This window comes from Taeniopygia guttata, chromosome 5 (assembly GCF_048771995.1).
Source record: "Taeniopygia guttata chromosome 5, bTaeGut7.mat, whole genome shotgun sequence".
Lineage (NCBI taxonomy): Eukaryota > Metazoa > Chordata > Aves > Passeriformes > Estrildidae > Taeniopygia > Taeniopygia guttata.
In genome coordinates, this window is record NC_133030.1 from 58,765,068 (window position 1) to 58,781,795 (window position 16,728).

Sequence of the window (16,728 nt, forward strand, 5' to 3'; positions counted from 1 at the left end):
AATATCCGGATGTTTCTGGAGCTAGAACATTAATTCTGCCCCAATCACCTCTTAAAATGGCACATTATTTTCTCCATTAATTCTTGTCAACCTCAGAGGAAAGTTAAAGGGCTGCTATTAAAATCATGCCATTATTTTGAGTAGCAGCATTAATTTTCTATCCTACACTCTCACACTGCCTGCAGAACAGTACAGGTCTGGGGACAGTCAGATTCCCATTTCTCTCTAACAGGGTGCACATTTCAGAGTTTGCCTGTCGAACGTTTTCCATTTGCCTTCCGGGTGAAGCATTTGGCACGCTGTAGTAAGAACATCTCCCGCTCTCATGGGGAAATACGATCACAGATAATGTGTATACCTAAACTCTGCGCTTTTACATGCGTGTGCCAGAGACACTCAGACTTTTTGAGTACATGAACGAAATTAGACATGCCTAAATCCTGCAAGAGAGAAAGGAAAAGAGAGCTCGTGTGTGTGCGTACTCGTGTCTCGCAGCTATAAGACAACTAAATTTAGACAGTTGTGTCATCCCAGAGGATGACAGCATTACCAGGCGATGGAAAGAGAAGCTGTGGTTACTTTTCAGAGTTCAGCTCTGACCGTAAAAAGAGGACTCTGATTGAAATGACCTTTCGTAGAGTCCGGCAGAGCAGCAGCACCTCTGCCCGTGGCACTGCGGGACGGATCCTCCCTCTCCACTCTTCCCTCTCCCACGCTGCAGCAAAGCCACGAGAGCTCCCAAACAACCGCAAAACTTCCTCCACGCCACCAGCCACCTGCTAAACCCTTTGGAGCAGATCCCAGCGGCAAAACCCCACAACCACCTCGCTGACACGGACAACGGCACAGCTCGCTGCTGTGCCGGCTCGGTGGCACTCACCCGGCGAGCCTCACCCAGGCTGCTCCGTCCTTCCCTCGCTGCTCCTGGAGGAGGTGGCGGCGGTGCTGCTGGTGGCGGTGGCAGCTCCTGCGGGTCCCTGCAGCCACTGAGGAGCGCATCACCTCCCGGCCGCAGCCCGCGGAGGTGGGTGCCCAGATGTTCCCCGCGCGGATTGGTCCAGCGGGAGCAGATGTTGGCCGGTTGCTAGGAGCGTTGCTAGGAGCGCTGCTAGGAGACCGTGACGCTCTCTCCATCACTGGCGCGACTCGAGGCCGCGGGGAGGGAGGGAGGGAGGGAGGAGGAGGAGGAGGAGCAGGTCCCGCCACCGGGATGCTCCGCGCCGGACCGGGCCGTGCCGGTGGAGCCGGAGGATGGAGCGGGTACCGCGGCTCAGAGCTGGACAGGCGGTGAGGAGCTGCCTGGGGCTTGCGGCGGAGGATGGGGACGTGAAACGCCAGAACAGGGAGGGGGGAGCAGCCTGGGGAGGGGGTGGGCAAGGGGGACCATAAAACCTCCCGTCAGGGCGGACTGAGGGATGCGCGGAGCGGGCCGGCTCAGTCTCTCTCTCAGAGAGGGAGAGAGCTCTGCTCGCTGCAGGGCAAGACTGGGAGAAACAAACCCAGTGCCTGGAAGGGCTGAGGGAGAGGAGTCCAATTCGGTCCTGCTGGCAGAGAGCCGAGTTCTTCTGCTCTCTTACTGGGTCATGCTCCTCTTCCCTCCTGATTTATGATTTTCCTTTTTCCCTCCATGCCCACCATCAGATCCTGGCTCACTTTTCCCCCTGAGATGTTCCACCACAGTGCCCTGGTTCCCACCATGGCACTTACACTCATGATGCCATAGCCAGGAATTGGATTGCTGTAGAGAAAGAAGCTGCACAGCAATACAACCCAGACCTCCACTCGAATGAAAGAGCAGGTCACTGTGGGATAGGACAGCTCCTGCATCTCAGTCAGATTTTACTGCTGAGCACACTCCTTAGAGCAATAGGTGGGACAGCAGGCTCAGCCTACCCTCACAACCAAGTGTCCACCCAGAAAGGCCCAGAAAAAGCTCAAAAGGAGTCAGCAAAATCCTACCTGTATAATACAGTGTGCAAAAAGAGGGGAAGTTCCTTTTCCTGAAAGCCCAGATCTGTATGTAAATACTGGCAGATAGGAAGGTAAAAAAAAGTGTTTTGTTTTTTTTATATACCAGCTATGTGTAGGGACCTTCTCTGGAAGAAGTGTGTCACTCCCAGAGTGAAAAGGAGTTGCACAAGATGAGCTAAATGGTGCCAATGGCTGCACTGGAGTTACTGGTACAGCACTGGCATAGATCAGGCCCAGCACCAAGCCTGGGCTTTGATCAGGACTTTTCTGCAAGAAGAAACATCACTAGACAATAAATTTGCCTCTGCACTTGCCAGGTGTGTCCATTTCCTCACAGCTACCGTGGATGACACCACTGTGACAGACTCACGTTCATGTCACAGCCTCCCTATCCAAGCAGTCACTCAGTCCAGCCCAGAGAATTTCAGAATGGTTTTGGAAGGAACCTTAAAGATCATCTTGTTCCACTCCCTGCCATGGGTAGGGACTCTTCCCACTACACCACGTTGCTCAAATCCCCATCCAGCCTTACCTCAAACACTTCCAAAACAACTACTGCCATCTCCCACTGATACTAAAGGTGAATCAAAAGCTCAGACAGTGCCAAAAACAAAGCAAGGTGCAGTGGGAACATACTCATTTTAACAGCATTTGAAGATCCTGGGCAATTCCCTGCTCCCCTGTGATATGTAAGATGTCTAATGCATATTCTACCTGGTCATGTCACTACTGGAAGGACACAGAGAGTTCCCCTCCCTCTGGTTGCTCCATGAAGGATTTTGCACCAGGCTTTGTCCTCTTCCCTCTTAGGCAGGGAGAATGGAAGCGCACTGCTTTTGGCATCCACCTGGATCAGTGTCTCTCTAAAATTTTAACAAACTGGGTCTTGGCAAGCCTGAGACTCAGCTAGCACATGTCAGTGCAGCAGCCTCAGATCAGTTATTCCCTTGACTTGGGTCACCTGGCTGCATTTGGTGCTCAGTCTGTACAAACATGGGCACACATGGCTCCCCTGGTCTTTGCAGCTTGAGAAAAGATCATTCATGGCCACATATTTACTTCAAATTATCTCTGAAGCTCTGCTTCTTTTATTGAGAAGTCAAATGAAACTCCAACTAATTTCAGATTTGAATTTTCTAGGACAATAGGAAGGCACTAGGATTTAATTGATTTTGATTACCTGCCTTATTATTATGCTGTCAGTAGCAGTAGTTCAGGTTGGTGTAATTTTAAATTTACTGTGAGGTGAATCTGACATTTCTCTACTGCTGAATCGAGGACTTGAGCAATTCTTCAGCTCTTCACAAAGATGTCATAATTAATTCAGTAATATCCCTTCTATAAGCAGAGATAGAAAAGGAAGACACAGAAGCACCTACTCCATGCCTAAAAGCTGAATGAACGACAGCATCACTCACACCAGTCTCTGTGAAATTTACTGTATTTTTTCCTAACAATCAAGACAATTTCTGCTGCAAAGACACATCTTCCCCTCTCCTGTCAGCACAAAAGCAGGACTTAGTAGCAGGCAATTATATATACAGCCAAAAGATCAGCTGTGTTTCCTCAGCTGGATCCAAGAAGTGTTTCCATCCCCTGATCAGCACTGAGGAAATTCTTCCACAATCCAAGTGTAGCTGCTTTTCTTTGCCCACCTTCAAAGGGGGCAGAGAGTGCAGGGAAGCAGATTCCCCTGCCAGTGTAACCAGCACTGTTCTGCTGGCTCAAAGGGACCTCCATCAGGAAGGAGAGAAGATGTTCCATCTCACCCCATCCCATCTCCTTCCTCCTGCCATGGAAGCAGGAGAAATCACCTCCCCTCCTTGTCTGGAGAGGAATTTTCCCCTCTGCCAGGGATGCCTGGTCAGGAATCACTGCCCAGCTGACTCACACAGTGTTTCAGTGCAGCAGAAATTAAACAGACCAAAGTCTCTATTGACAGGGATATTATTTGAGAAGATAAGATTTTAAATGTGTTCTGCAAAAGATAAAGCCTGGACAGGCAGACAATAGAAGAGCAGCTTTTCCCTTTTATTTTAGTTTTTTGAAAGCAGGATTGCCTGACATATTCAGTGCTGTAACAAATACATGGTTTTGAATGGTTTAGAGCAATTGGAAATATAAAACCCCAGAACATTAGCATTTACTTTAACTATCTCACAGAATTAGGAAAAAAAAAAAAATCAGTTCCTTCATTCCAAAGCTGTTATGTCTCCTCAAATCAAGTGTTAAAGAAAAATGAATTAAATTATTGTGCCCTTTTGAATTCAAGCACATTCAAAAGATGTGTGTAGAAAAGCACCAGCCCTCCCAGGCTGCATATACCTCCACAGGTGCTGCATTTCTAAACACAGCATGCAGCAGGTATTTTCAAAAAATAAAATGAACCCAAAATGTTCTGCATTTGTACCTGAGAAGTTTCAGATGTGAGGAGCTGCATCCTGGGCTAGGTTTTATCCTCATCCTGGCCCACTCAGCTGCCTCCAGCAGATACAGACTGTCAAAAGCTCTCCCAGCCATTGGCTTGTCACAGCAAATGAAGATGAGTAGCTCCAGTTTCTGGACCCTGTTCAAGCCTCCCAGTGGTTGGCCAGCCTCAGAGGGACCAGATGCCTTCAGAGGCTAATCCTACCTCCATCTAAAATGCAGACAGATCTTTCTCCTTCTGTACTAGAATACTATTTCCCACCTCTATCTTCCAATTCATTATACAAGAAAATTTGTTGTTATTGTAATTATTTTTTTTTTTTTACATTTGAGAAAAACTCTTTAAAACCTTCTGAAACAAGCTGGGGAAGAGAAGAAAAAATGAAGTTAATTTTCTTACATATCTGTGCTCTTTACTCCCTATGCTCTCCCCACATTCCCAGCCAAATTCCACCATGTCCCCTTGGGCACCCCCAGCTCGACCAGAGGCAGCACATGCTGGAGCTGTCACAATGGACCAGCTCACCAGCCCTTGGCCATCAAACCCACTCCTTTCTGCTTCTCTGGAAATGATCCTCTGCCAGCTGACAAAATCTGTAGAAGCATAACTGTCTTTGAGACAGCTACCCTGCTCTCAAATGTGATTGAAATTGGCCAACCTGTTAAAAAGTGATGGTGGTGGAAGAGAGACTGGCGAGGAGACAGATGGCAGAGAGCTCAGCTTTAGCCTCCACTGAGCTGATTGAGAAGTGGGAATGCTTTCACCCTCTCGTGAAAAATGATATCACTCTTTCACTGAAATTCAAAACTTAGTTTCCTGACATTAAAAATGTGACTTTTCCAAGTGGTCAAAATTAGGATGAAAAAAAAAAAAAAGATGCCTTGACAAAGCAGCACTTGGTGCTTTGCCAAGGGATGAAGTCATTCTAAAGAATTAAAATGCAGCTGGAGGAAGGACAGGATAATCAGAAGGATAAAACATAACCCAGCCGGGAGCCCGGTGGGGCCCACACGTGCTCGTGCTGAGCAGTGGTGTCCCAGCAGGAGCAGCAAGTGGAGTGCTAAACCCTTGCATTTGCATGAGCACAAACCTGAGTTTTTACTACCAAATCCATGGGCAGACTCACCTGGGCCAAGCTGACCAAGTGCTGGCACCAAGACCGATGGCCCCGTGGCCTCTCCCCGAGTTCAGGGGCAGCAGCTCCATGGTGGAGTGTGCTGAGCTCACACGGGGTCACAGGCAAGTCTGCCTGCAGGAATGGAACAAACCTTGGGCTGGTTAGCCCTGAATCAGCCTGGGAAAACCCACCTGAGGCTGAGGACACTCCCACAAGGCCAGGATGAGGCTGTAGGAGCAGCAGTGCAAGTGTGATGCTCCCAGCAGTGCCCAAGTCCCCCAGAGCCATCACCAACATCCCTCGGCACCGGGGGCTGGGGAGGAGAAGGGTGACTTGGTGGGAGAGCTGAGGCTGCTTGGTTGGGCAGGGAGAATTTAAACTGGTTTTCAGAAATTGCACGGGGTGAAACAGTGTTAGGGTAACCGAGCCAGGAAAACGCTGTCCTGGTACTCACTCACACTTGGCAGCAGCACCCACCTGAGCTCCCAAATCCCTGAGCAGACAGTGCCTGGCTCTGCAGACCCTCTTCTGTGCCTGGAGGAGCTGCTGGGGGACTGCTGCCACCCAGAGCAAACCCCAGCCCACCCTGCAGCCCTGCCAGCCCTCTCAGCTGAGCCTGGTCACCCACAGACATCAGCCCTTAGCAAAACATGTATTGCACCCCCAGTTTACACCAAGGTGGGGGAGTTTTTCCAAACTCCCTCGTTTTTCTCTGAGCCTCCCAGCATATCCCATTTCTCCACTGCCTTTAAGATGACCCCCTGGGCTGGGTTTGCTTTGTCCTCAGACATGTCTTGTATCATCAACTGCCTTTGCTGAGGTTTCCAAGCACTGAAGCCAGAAAAAGAAACTCTATTTCAGGGCTGGTCCTGGAAAGCCAACCCGGTGGGTGCCAGCAGGGCTGCAGAAATCATGGTTTCTCATGTCTCCCTCAAATCTGGCACTGCTATTCTGAGAGGAACAAACTAACCCCAGTTCAAAGTCAAAATTCCAATCTGGGAATTTTTTTAGCTTCTATCGTTCTCCATCTTAATGTGGGCAGCAATTACAACTGCAACCTGCCAGAAGTAAACCACTCACAAATACATCATGACCAAAGGTGGATGCAAACAAAAGCAGCCACCAGACACAGACACACCCTTTTTTGGCCCAATTTCACCTCTCCACCTCATCATTTGAGCTCTTACCTTTGTTTCCACCAAGTGGCCACCCCAGCTTTGATGGGGGCATCCCAGGTGGTGTCTGCAGACAGCAGGGACACTGGTGGCACTGGCTCCATGTGCCACCACATCACTGGTGTGCAGGAGAACTGCTGAGGCCAGGGTCCCACAACACAGGGGGCTGGGGGGGCTTCTCTCCCAACTCCTGCCAGGGCTGGATGAGACAGCAGGGAAGGGCAGATGTCAAAGGCACAGCCAGCACTTTTCCTTCCCCACACAGAGTTGGCTGGATGGCTCTGTGCAGAGGGAAGCAGAGACATGAGGGTGATGCCTTAGGATTTAGCTTTTCTATTTTTCAGGTCCTGTACTGCTTTAGTGTATAACTCTAAAACTCCATAGCCTGTCAGCTGCTGTTCTCCCCTTTTGTTCAGACAAACAATTCCTCTCTAGTCCTGAAACTCAAGGACACCTCATTGTCTCAGACCCGAGAGATGCAAATAACAGTGAAGTGGGGGGCAAACTTGGAGTAAATCACTTCATTACCTGAAACTGTAATTGCAGGATTAACCCCTGATATGTAAATGGACAAAACTTGTAACTGTATGAAAATCTTGTGACTTATTTCCATCTTGGGTGTAGCCCCTCGTAGGCTTTGACTGCCCAAGGTGTCCCTAGTGAAGGCCTTCAATAAATATCCACTTTTATTCTCTTAATTTTGTCTAGCCTCTGTTTCAGATAGCCACTCCAAGGCATCAGTGGGACATGGGAATCTCTTCAGCCCCTGAAATGCCCCAGCCTGCTGCCAGAGGGTCCCTGTGTCCATGTGGCTGGACAGGGGACCAAGGGCAGGGCTGACACTTCCCATTCCTCCCAGTCCTGCATTATGCACCAGGCACCTGCAGCCCTGCTCTGAACAAAGCACATCTCTCCTGGATGAATATTCACTCCGTTCTGCCACAGCCAGAACAAAAAGGAAGATAGGCTGGGTTTGCATGTCTACATGAGCCATCTGCTTCTATTTTATTGATAAACCTGTAACAGCAGCATTCTCCATAACAAAATAAGACTGTTTCTAAGGTGTGGACAGCTGCGTGTGTGCAGGGGTAGTTTCAGCCCAGAATTCTGCAGAAGCTGGGTTTAATGCTGATTTTTTTTTTCCAGTCAGATATCATCTAGACATTAGTATTCCTAACGCAGCATATAATTAGCAAGAGGCAATATATTGTATGATCATGCACGTTAGCACTTAAGTAAAATAAAAAATGTTTCATTGTCAAATACATGAAAAGCTAAGAATAAACCCAAACCAGATTTCCAGTTGAATATCTAAACATCTTTTCCTTGTACTTTTCATTTTTTATCACAGTTTTGCACTGCAGATATCTCTTTCAATCACATACCCAACAAGTGAAACAATGCTCACAGTGGCCCCTCACTAGTCAATACCAACCATTCAGTAACTAGATTCAAGGTACAATTTTTCAGTGCAAATCTTTGAACTTTACAAAAGTGAAAAGGACATATAAATTTGTTTTTTATAATTTTCACAGTAGGAAAAGTTCTCCCTTTATAGATTTATTTACCATAAAAATAATTCATCAATAAATGCAAGCTCTAGAAGACTTGCCTTTGCAACAACAGAAGTTAAGGATGTGGCATTTTTATTAATTTGCTTGTATTGTTATTTCTTGAAGTAAACAATTCATAGATAAATTTTGTGCTTGTCCAGAGTGGTTGTGGAAGTGTTCAAGGCCAGGTTGGATGGGGCTCTGAGGAACATGGTCTAGTGGGAGGTTGCACATGGCAGGGGGTTGGAATGAGATGGTCTTTAAGGTCCCTTCCAGGCCAAACCTACTGTGGTTCTGTGATCTCAGGCTAGGAAAGGGGAGCTGAGATCTCCATTGCTCCTGGTGCTCCCTCAGCCACGGGGCTGAATCACTCCAAACACCAAGCAGCTCTCTGTGCTGAGGATATGACAGCAGGGAAAGGAGAATATGAAATGTTCCACTAAGCACCAGGAGGGAGATGCAGTAGGAGGCTCACAACACTGTCCTGTGGCAAAAAAAAAATACCCCAGGAGCAACCTCTGTCCACCCACAAAGCTCCTGAGGGGAGCAACTCCCACCCCATGGAAAATAAGGAGGAAATAGGACAAGGTCACACCTCAGTGTCTCCAGCGTCCAACTGTGCCCACAACAGAGACAACAAAACCCTGCCAGGGATGGTATATTGTTCCAATATAGAAAGAAGTCAATACACACTAAAAATAACTTATTACATACCGTGTATTTAAATCAACAGTCAAATATACATTGAGATGTGCTTCATGCAAATGCCCCGCAGCACTCTGCCATAAAAACCATTTTTTATATATACACACACATATAAATGTCACGCAGTATTTAAATGCTAAGTCTACCAAATGATTACTTCATTTACTCTTCTTGACAAACAAAACTCTCTGCTGGGAAAAAAGTCAATGAAGTTACAGCTGAGGATAAAGCCCAGCAAGACACAAACCACAGCAATGACAGCAGAGGAATACAGGAGAGATGTAGTACCAGTTTAATTGGAAAACTTGTGCTTGAGGTGTCACAGAGTGACAAGGGATTGGAGGACAGGTTTTATTCTGAGCACCATGAACATAAAATATTGCTACCAGGCACTGACCTGCCTTGGACCAGACCTCTGTAGATATTAATGAGAGGATGGGAAATGCAATGGTGGAGACAGCATGAAGGAAAAACACCTGGAAAGTGCTAACAAGACATAACAGGTATGGTGAAAGCTGGCAATTTTTTTTCCTGTTTGCTAATGAAGAGAGAAATTTGCAATGTTACCCTAAGAGAAATGAAGGGAGAGGCAAGTATTTGGCATGATGAAGCACCTTCCCTGAAGGTTACAGCTAATAAATGATTGTAGGGCTCAGGAAAAAATCCTGCTTTTGTGGGAACCCTGAACCTTTGTTCTTCACCCACGGCCAATATCAGCTTTTTGTCTCTTGTTTCTTAGTAATACCAGTCCACAGTGGGAATGACACAGGGGAGAAACATTTCCAGAGTGTTTGGTGTCTATTTGATGTCCCCCACTACAGCCAGAGGAAATAAAAAGCAAGGAGGAAACATCCTTAGCTCCTCACACCTGCAGCTGCCAAAGCAGCTGTGATTTCTCTTACAGAAAAAAAAAAAAAAAAAAAAAAAAAAAAAAAAATTACTTTCCAATTTCCTTGAGAGATGAGCAAGTAACATGTACGAATGGAGTTTCACAGCTCCCATCTGGCTTTTGTGTTTCTTCCTCAGCTTTTCCAGCCTCAGCTGCCTAATACTCGCTAGGAGCAACCCAGTGACCATACAGGTTTTTGAGATCAGACTATAACAGCCTACCTGCATCACTACCTGCAGTCTTCCTTCTGCTCCACCACTGATACCTCAGAGGATTCAGGGGTTTATGCTCCTGTGATAGACAATAGACTAATACCATGCAGGTTCTCAAATTAAGACCAAAAAAAGTGCCATCACTGGAATTTTTTCTGCCTTAGGCGAGAATTAGTTTTTCCCTGCTCTAGGTGTAAAGACTTGTCTGCTGACAGAGCTTTGCTAAGGTTGTTCAGCTTTGCAGAGAGATCTCAAAATTCATCCACCCAGAAAAACTCAGGGGCAGAGAAGAGGGAGAAAAATCTCACCTTCAGCCTTCTGTTTTGGGGGAGCAGCACAGAGAGAGCCAAGCCCATGTAAGAGCTCTCCTCTTACCCCTTCATTAGTATAGAGGGTTTGTGTGGAGAAGAGAGGGATTGTAATGCCAAAAGAGATGAATGGCATATGCCAAGTATTTTATTGAGGCTACAGTATTGACCTATATCTGCTTTACAAAGGTGAAAAAACATGGATAGCTGTGTGGGTTGAGCAGGAGCATCTTCCTGCTGCCAGCTGGCAAACAGCTTGGGGATTACAGCATGAGGATTAATAGCCTTTGTCATTTGTAAGTGCAGATGCTAACCTTACTCATATGACAGACTGATCTTCTTTGGATTCTGTGCCTGTTTGCTGTTCCAGAAAGATGACCTTGGGCTGCTGTGAGAGACAAAATATTTACACATTCATTTCTTAGGGCCCACAGTGTAGGCTGCAGGAAGACACAAGCTCACTCTGCACTGAATAAAAAAGCTGTATGCCTTCAGCAAATTTGGAGCTCAAAAGTCATGCAGAGAAACTGGGTTTCAGCTCAGGCTTGATGCCACTGCAGCCTGGCTGTGCTGCTTTCTGGAGTAAGGAGTGAGCAAATTCCCAGATCTACAGCAGCACAAGCACATCAAGAGCCTTCCTCTCCTGCCTCTCTCCTCCACCACCACCTTCCCACCACTGCCTGGGGTTTTCATTTCTTGCATGACAGCTTGTTAAATCCTCACCAGATCCCAAATAAACACCCAGACCAGCTCTATGGAATTATCTTGGATGCCTTTCCAAGCTTTAGGATCTGTCAGCTTCTGGCTGTTTGTATCACAGAAGCAGATGAGCTCAGAGCCAGCACTGCTTCCTGGGATATCAGATTGTATTTGTTGGGGTATCACATGCTGGAGGGAAAAACCTGCCTCAAAGTGTGAGCTGCTCTACAAACCCTGGCTGCTTTGTTTCTTCCCCTCAAAGCATAGCTGCAAACATCACACTTAGCACATTTTAAATGGAAAGAGGATGTTCCTGCATACTAATTCCTGCAGGCTCAGTTGTCCTTTTGCAGAACACAATGCCCATGAGAAAAGGAAGAAAGCAAATACAAACCAGGCTGTTTCTTCTTTCATTAACTTGGTCCACATCGAGGTGAATGGGTGTCACTCTGTAAATATTTATGTATCACAGCCCAACCAACAAACTTCAAACTCCACAATTGGACAAGAGAGCAGGGAGGCAAGGTCTTGATTGGGAGCATCACAACTTTGAGATGACCCCTCTGGGAGGGAATAATACGATGGAGAAGGCCATAGTCTTTGCTCAGCCTTTCAGTCCACTTTTCATGCTGAAGGGCAGAAGGCAGGAGAGATGAGAGAGGGAGGCAGAGAGATGAAGTGCTGTGATCACACAGATTAAAAATGATGATAAATATGGGAGCGGAAAGCAAGCACTGCAGGCGCGCCAGCTCCAAGGTCACTGCCAGCTCCAGCTGAAGGGGAAAACGATCTGCCACCAGAGGAAAAGCCTGCTCCTCTGCCAAGCTGCCACCTTCAGCTTTATGCTGGGAAAATGATCAATAGGAGCTGGCAGCCTTTGGATCTGTGCATCCAGGAACTTCTAACGCCATCCATGACTGAAGATCAGTCAGCTATGTAAAGCACCAAATAACTCCTCGGGATCTGCAGCTGCTAAAAATACACCCAAGCATTGTCCACCTACCCAGGAGCTGCACAGCACACATTGCCCCTGGAGGGAAAGGCAGACAAGGCAGAGCAAGCCGGCCACAGCAGGGTCCAGCTAATTAAAGACACTGGCAAAAAGGAAACCCAGACAAATCAAAGGATGTGGAAGATCATCCAGATAAAGCCTTTGCAAATGGGCACTTCAGTGAGCGACTGCTGCAGCTCAGTGGGCTAAAAAAGGAAATGGTTTCTGTGGGCATCAGTTGAAGATCACCGTTATTATGGGGAGTATAAACACGGTGAGATCACTCTGTTCTGTTGTCAATAAACACTGAAAAAAAGAAAAAAATAAAATAGCAGCAGAGAGCTTGGCAGGACGGGGGCATGGTGGCTGGGGAGAGAACAAGGGAAGAACAAACTGCAATCAGCTGAACAATGCTGTTCAAAATACAGGGATGTATCCAGGGCACTTGCCCATAATACTCTGGGCCAATGCAGTTAATCCCTTTCCACATTTTCAGGCCTTTTTTTTGTTTGTTTTCAAGAAAATTCTAATAAACTATAAAGAGATTACAAACTGTGGTGTCAAAAGGGAATTATTTGTCTTAGAAAACATGAGTGCATTAGGAAAGATCCATAATCTAGACCTGTAAGTTCCCAAGCACGCCAGAACCAGGTTGTCCATTCTTATCCTGCTCCCTGAAATCCCCAAGGCCTTCTCACAGCTGTTCTCCCCACCTGGAGCCCCAGAGAAGCAGAGAGCATCAGCATCCATGTGGAGAAGGCCAGGGGAGAACAGGGTCTTCCAGCCATCCATGAGTCAAGTGAGAGTCAGGATTCCCAAGGAATGCAAATCTTCCTGGAAATTCAGTCTTGTCAGCCACTTCCAAAAGAAACAAGGGGCTAAAGCAGTGACTAAAAGGGCAGTGGTGTTTACATAAGAAAGACCATGGGCACAAGCCCAGCCTGTATCAATATTAGCAATGACTAATTCAATCTGTCAATGGGAAGAATTTGCAGGAGCTTTGGGATATGCCAGAGCTGCTGCAAAGCCTCCATTTCACAGACAGTCAATAATGGAAGGAAAAATAAACCACAAAAGCAATAAAAATCCCAAAATATAGCTAGCAAACACGAGTACCCCCAGCACCTTGTTCATCCCAAGATTCCTGATTTTTTCCATTGCTTTAGTGGGAACACAAATGACCCCACAAAAGCACCTCTCAAGGGATGGATGTGCCAAGAGTTTTCACAGTAGCTCTAAAAATCCAATGGCCCCCCTGTCATGGTCCTTGCCCCCTCTCTCCAACATTTTCTGACAAAATACAAGGGCAAAATGTGGCAGCAAGGATGGAACAACCTGCTTTCCTTGGACAGCAAAGCTTTAACATGTGCTTAGGTATTGACTTACTCTAAGTAAGTCATTTTCACTTGCTGTTCACTGACTTCAAAAACTCTACAATGAAATTATATATTAAAATACAATTCCCTTAATGCCATATCTTCAGAAAAGATCTTAATGTGAAAACAGCATGGAAGTCCAAACCCAGTGTACTTCATTGTTTTTTTTAATTATCTTTTTCATTAATTTTTTTTAATCATGCTGTTATAAATCTGGGTTAGCTCCAGTTCATTGCTGAAATGTATTTTGAACTTATATTTTTTCCTTAGCTAATCATGAAGCATAGGCAAGGCTTTGCAAGTTCAAGAAGTTCTGAAGAAAATCTCAGTAAGTTTATTACACCCACACATTCCAGGTAATAAAATTAATTATAAACACTTGCATACACATTTTATGCAGTTCAGGACAAAAGATGGAGAGGTTGGAAAACAACTAGAATAAGCAAATGCATCTTTTGAATTGGGCTGTTTTCTCTACTTTTTTTTTTTTCCCCAGCAGAAAAGTGTATGGTAAATGAAATTCTATTCTGTTGGTTACCACTCAGTTGTTCACTTTTTCATGCATTGGTAACACAACAGCTTTAGCAGTGCAGTCAAGAACATATCTGTTGGATAAGCTGCATTTGGGTTACACCCTGGTTTGTGTTTCAAAGCCCCAGTAGTGCAAAGCAGACATGCCAGCTTATCTAGACAGTGGAGGAAAACCCTCCTGCAGAGGATACCCACCAGTCTCCCTGGAAAAATGATGCTCAGACAGGTGATAAGAAGGTACAAGAGTGTGGTCTGTAGAATAACTTGTATCACCTGTACCAGCAGTGCTTCTCTGTGCAGATTATTCTGTCTGCCTCCCGGGGACAGACAGAGCCTCTGTGACACCAAGTGATAACCTGTGAGAGTCACAGCAGTGCCCTCGGGGCCTGTCTAGCCTGGATGTGACAAAAACCAGCACCAAGGACCAATTTTGGTCAAACAGCCAGCGCCAAAGTTTGCATTAGTTAGATTTGCACAGCACCATTGAAGCAAAGGAAGTGGCTGTGAGGCAGGAGGAGGCAGAATTTGGTGCCAGGTCTCTGGAAATGGCAAAAACAAACTATGAAGTGATTCAGGACAGACATACCTCTTCAGCAAAATATTTCCTGTGTCTTGCTGTCATCAGCAGGAAGGGAGAAAAGACAGTCCTCTCCTTGAGAGTGTGGAGAATGGGAGATCGGGCAGCTGATAGCATTTGGAGATCTCAGCACCTCACTGCCTACATTCCACTGAGGAGGAACATACTCCTTTGTGTCACACACAGCACTACAACAACCACTTAGCCAAGCAGCAGACTGAGACACATCCTCTATCCATCATCTCCATGACTTCAGCTCACAGAGACAGGAAAAGAGATTAAAGTGGAAAAGGACAGTGTAGACTGAAAAGTAACCATGTGACAGTGTCATCACCTCATCCAGCAAGGCTGCTCCTTGCATTGCTTTCAGTTGGAGGCAGGAAGCACAATTCTTTTCTCCACTGCTAGTTGAGCAGAGCCAGCAGTCCCTCTGGATCCCATTCCTGGCCTGCAAGAGAGCTCCTTACCAAGGTTAGGTGACATGGTCTGGCATCCTCTACTGTTAAGCATGCCAAAAATAGTCCCCTTCCATATCCCAAGGAGATATTACAGGAGATTTGAAGAAGAGCCCTCAGCAAACAGAGCAGTGCTTTGCTGAATCACAGAAAAACCACAGGTCTAAGGCCCTCTCCTGTAATGCTCACAGAATGAGCCTCACTTCTAAAAATCACATTAACACACAGGCAAAATGATGCAGAAATGAGTGATTCAGGCACAAAGGTGGCTGTGCAGTTTGTTCTGGTCTTTTTTTGGTATTTGTGATGACAGAAGCCATAACTTCAAGTAAACATCTAAACATGCATTGTATAATGCAATATAAAACTGATGTTTGTTATCTCTTGTGCAAACCTATGTCAATGCAGGCTAACAGGTGCACAGGGTGCCTAATTAAAAATACCAGTAGTATTTAGTCCTTATATCAATTGTTAGTACAGGAGAACAGTAGTAAAGTCTAGGCACTTAAAAGTTGACAGAGAATTCAAGAGTGCTTTCTCATGCTGCCTGAAAAATATATCATCCAGTCTACAGTGGTATCAAATGCTAATTTCTAGGACTTAGAAACACAATAATAAAAGGGAAAGGATGTGATCTGCATGCAGGTTAGCTTTTCTGTGAGCTATCTGCGTGGCAAGAATATTTGCAAACTTCATTAATATAAACAAGGGAAAAGAGGGAAGTGAGAGTTTACCCCAGAAGAAAACAGCATCACATCAGAATCAGCCTGTGGCGATTAAGCCGATAGAAAAATGAGCAAGACAAAGTCCGAGAAAAGGTTTTTGCAGGTATTCCCACTGCATCTCACTAGGGTTGATTACGTGGATGCAGAAAATGCAGGGCAAGCTGGAAAGGCAAGAACTAATCTTGCTTTCTAAGGCCTTGCCACCTTTGATAGCCACAGCTGCTGACACTGAGCGGGCAGGTTAAAGCTGTGTGCCCTGCCAGAGAACAAGGGAAGACAGCCCTTTGTCCCAGGACCTGCTGGCTGTCCTGGTCACCACTAGGACTCCAGCAGCGTGTGCCACCTGCAGACCTGCGTCCCCTGCGACTCTCTCATTTCCTGCCAGTGGCTCTGCTCCTCCTCCCCGCTGCTGCTCTGGCCCATGGAGATCCAGCCCACCATCTCCCTGCGCTTCATGCTGCGCCTGTTGTAGATGGAGATCAGCAGGGTGACATCAGACAGCTGGAAGAGGGCGACCTGGAAGATGAAAGTTTCCTTGTACACGGGGTTGGGCTGTCCCCGGCGGATGGAGGTCTTGCAGCGAGACATCTCCTGACCCACAGAGTTGCGCAGGCAGAGCTTTCCATAGGTGTCTAAGACAAAAAAAAAAAAAAAAAAAAAAAAAAGAGGAATTGGCACGTTTGGTGGAAGTGATAGGCTAAATAAAAGTCCCAGGCAATCAAAAAAAACACCCCCAAAAACCATCCAAGTAGAGCAGTTTAGTCTGTAGTGAATAGCAGATGAGGGCTGGATATCACTCCTTGGTAAAATCCATGGGATGAGAAGCAGAAGATGAAAGAACCTCTTGGATTTTCTCATATTCAGCTGGGGAGAAAAGAAAACTGATGCATGTTTCAGCCCCACTCTGTTGCAGCATATATCACAGTTGGGACAGCCATAGCACACAGAGCATCACCACACAATTTCAGAAGGCTTTGAGCATCTGCCCATACAGAGTAACACCACAGCACTTCAGG

At 46.3% G+C, this 16,728-nt stretch overlaps 1 protein-coding gene across 14 annotated transcripts in view; it reads right to left on the minus strand.

Annotated features, from left to right (window-relative positions):
- The window catches only part of SYT16 (synaptotagmin 16), a 127,224-nt gene that overhangs the window by 11,151 nt on the left and 99,345 nt on the right, over positions 1-16,728 (minus strand). For 13 of the 14 annotated variants that reach the window (XM_041716337.2, XM_072930512.1, XM_072930516.1 and 10 more), the window contains one exon: positions 881-16,344. In XM_041716337.2, the coding sequence (XP_041572271.2) occupies positions 16,031-16,344 (314 nt within the window). In that variant the 3' untranslated portion in view covers positions 881-16,030. The remainder of the gene's footprint in view (positions 1-880; positions 16,345-16,728) is intronic. The other variant, XM_030275156.4, reaches the window with a different exon arrangement.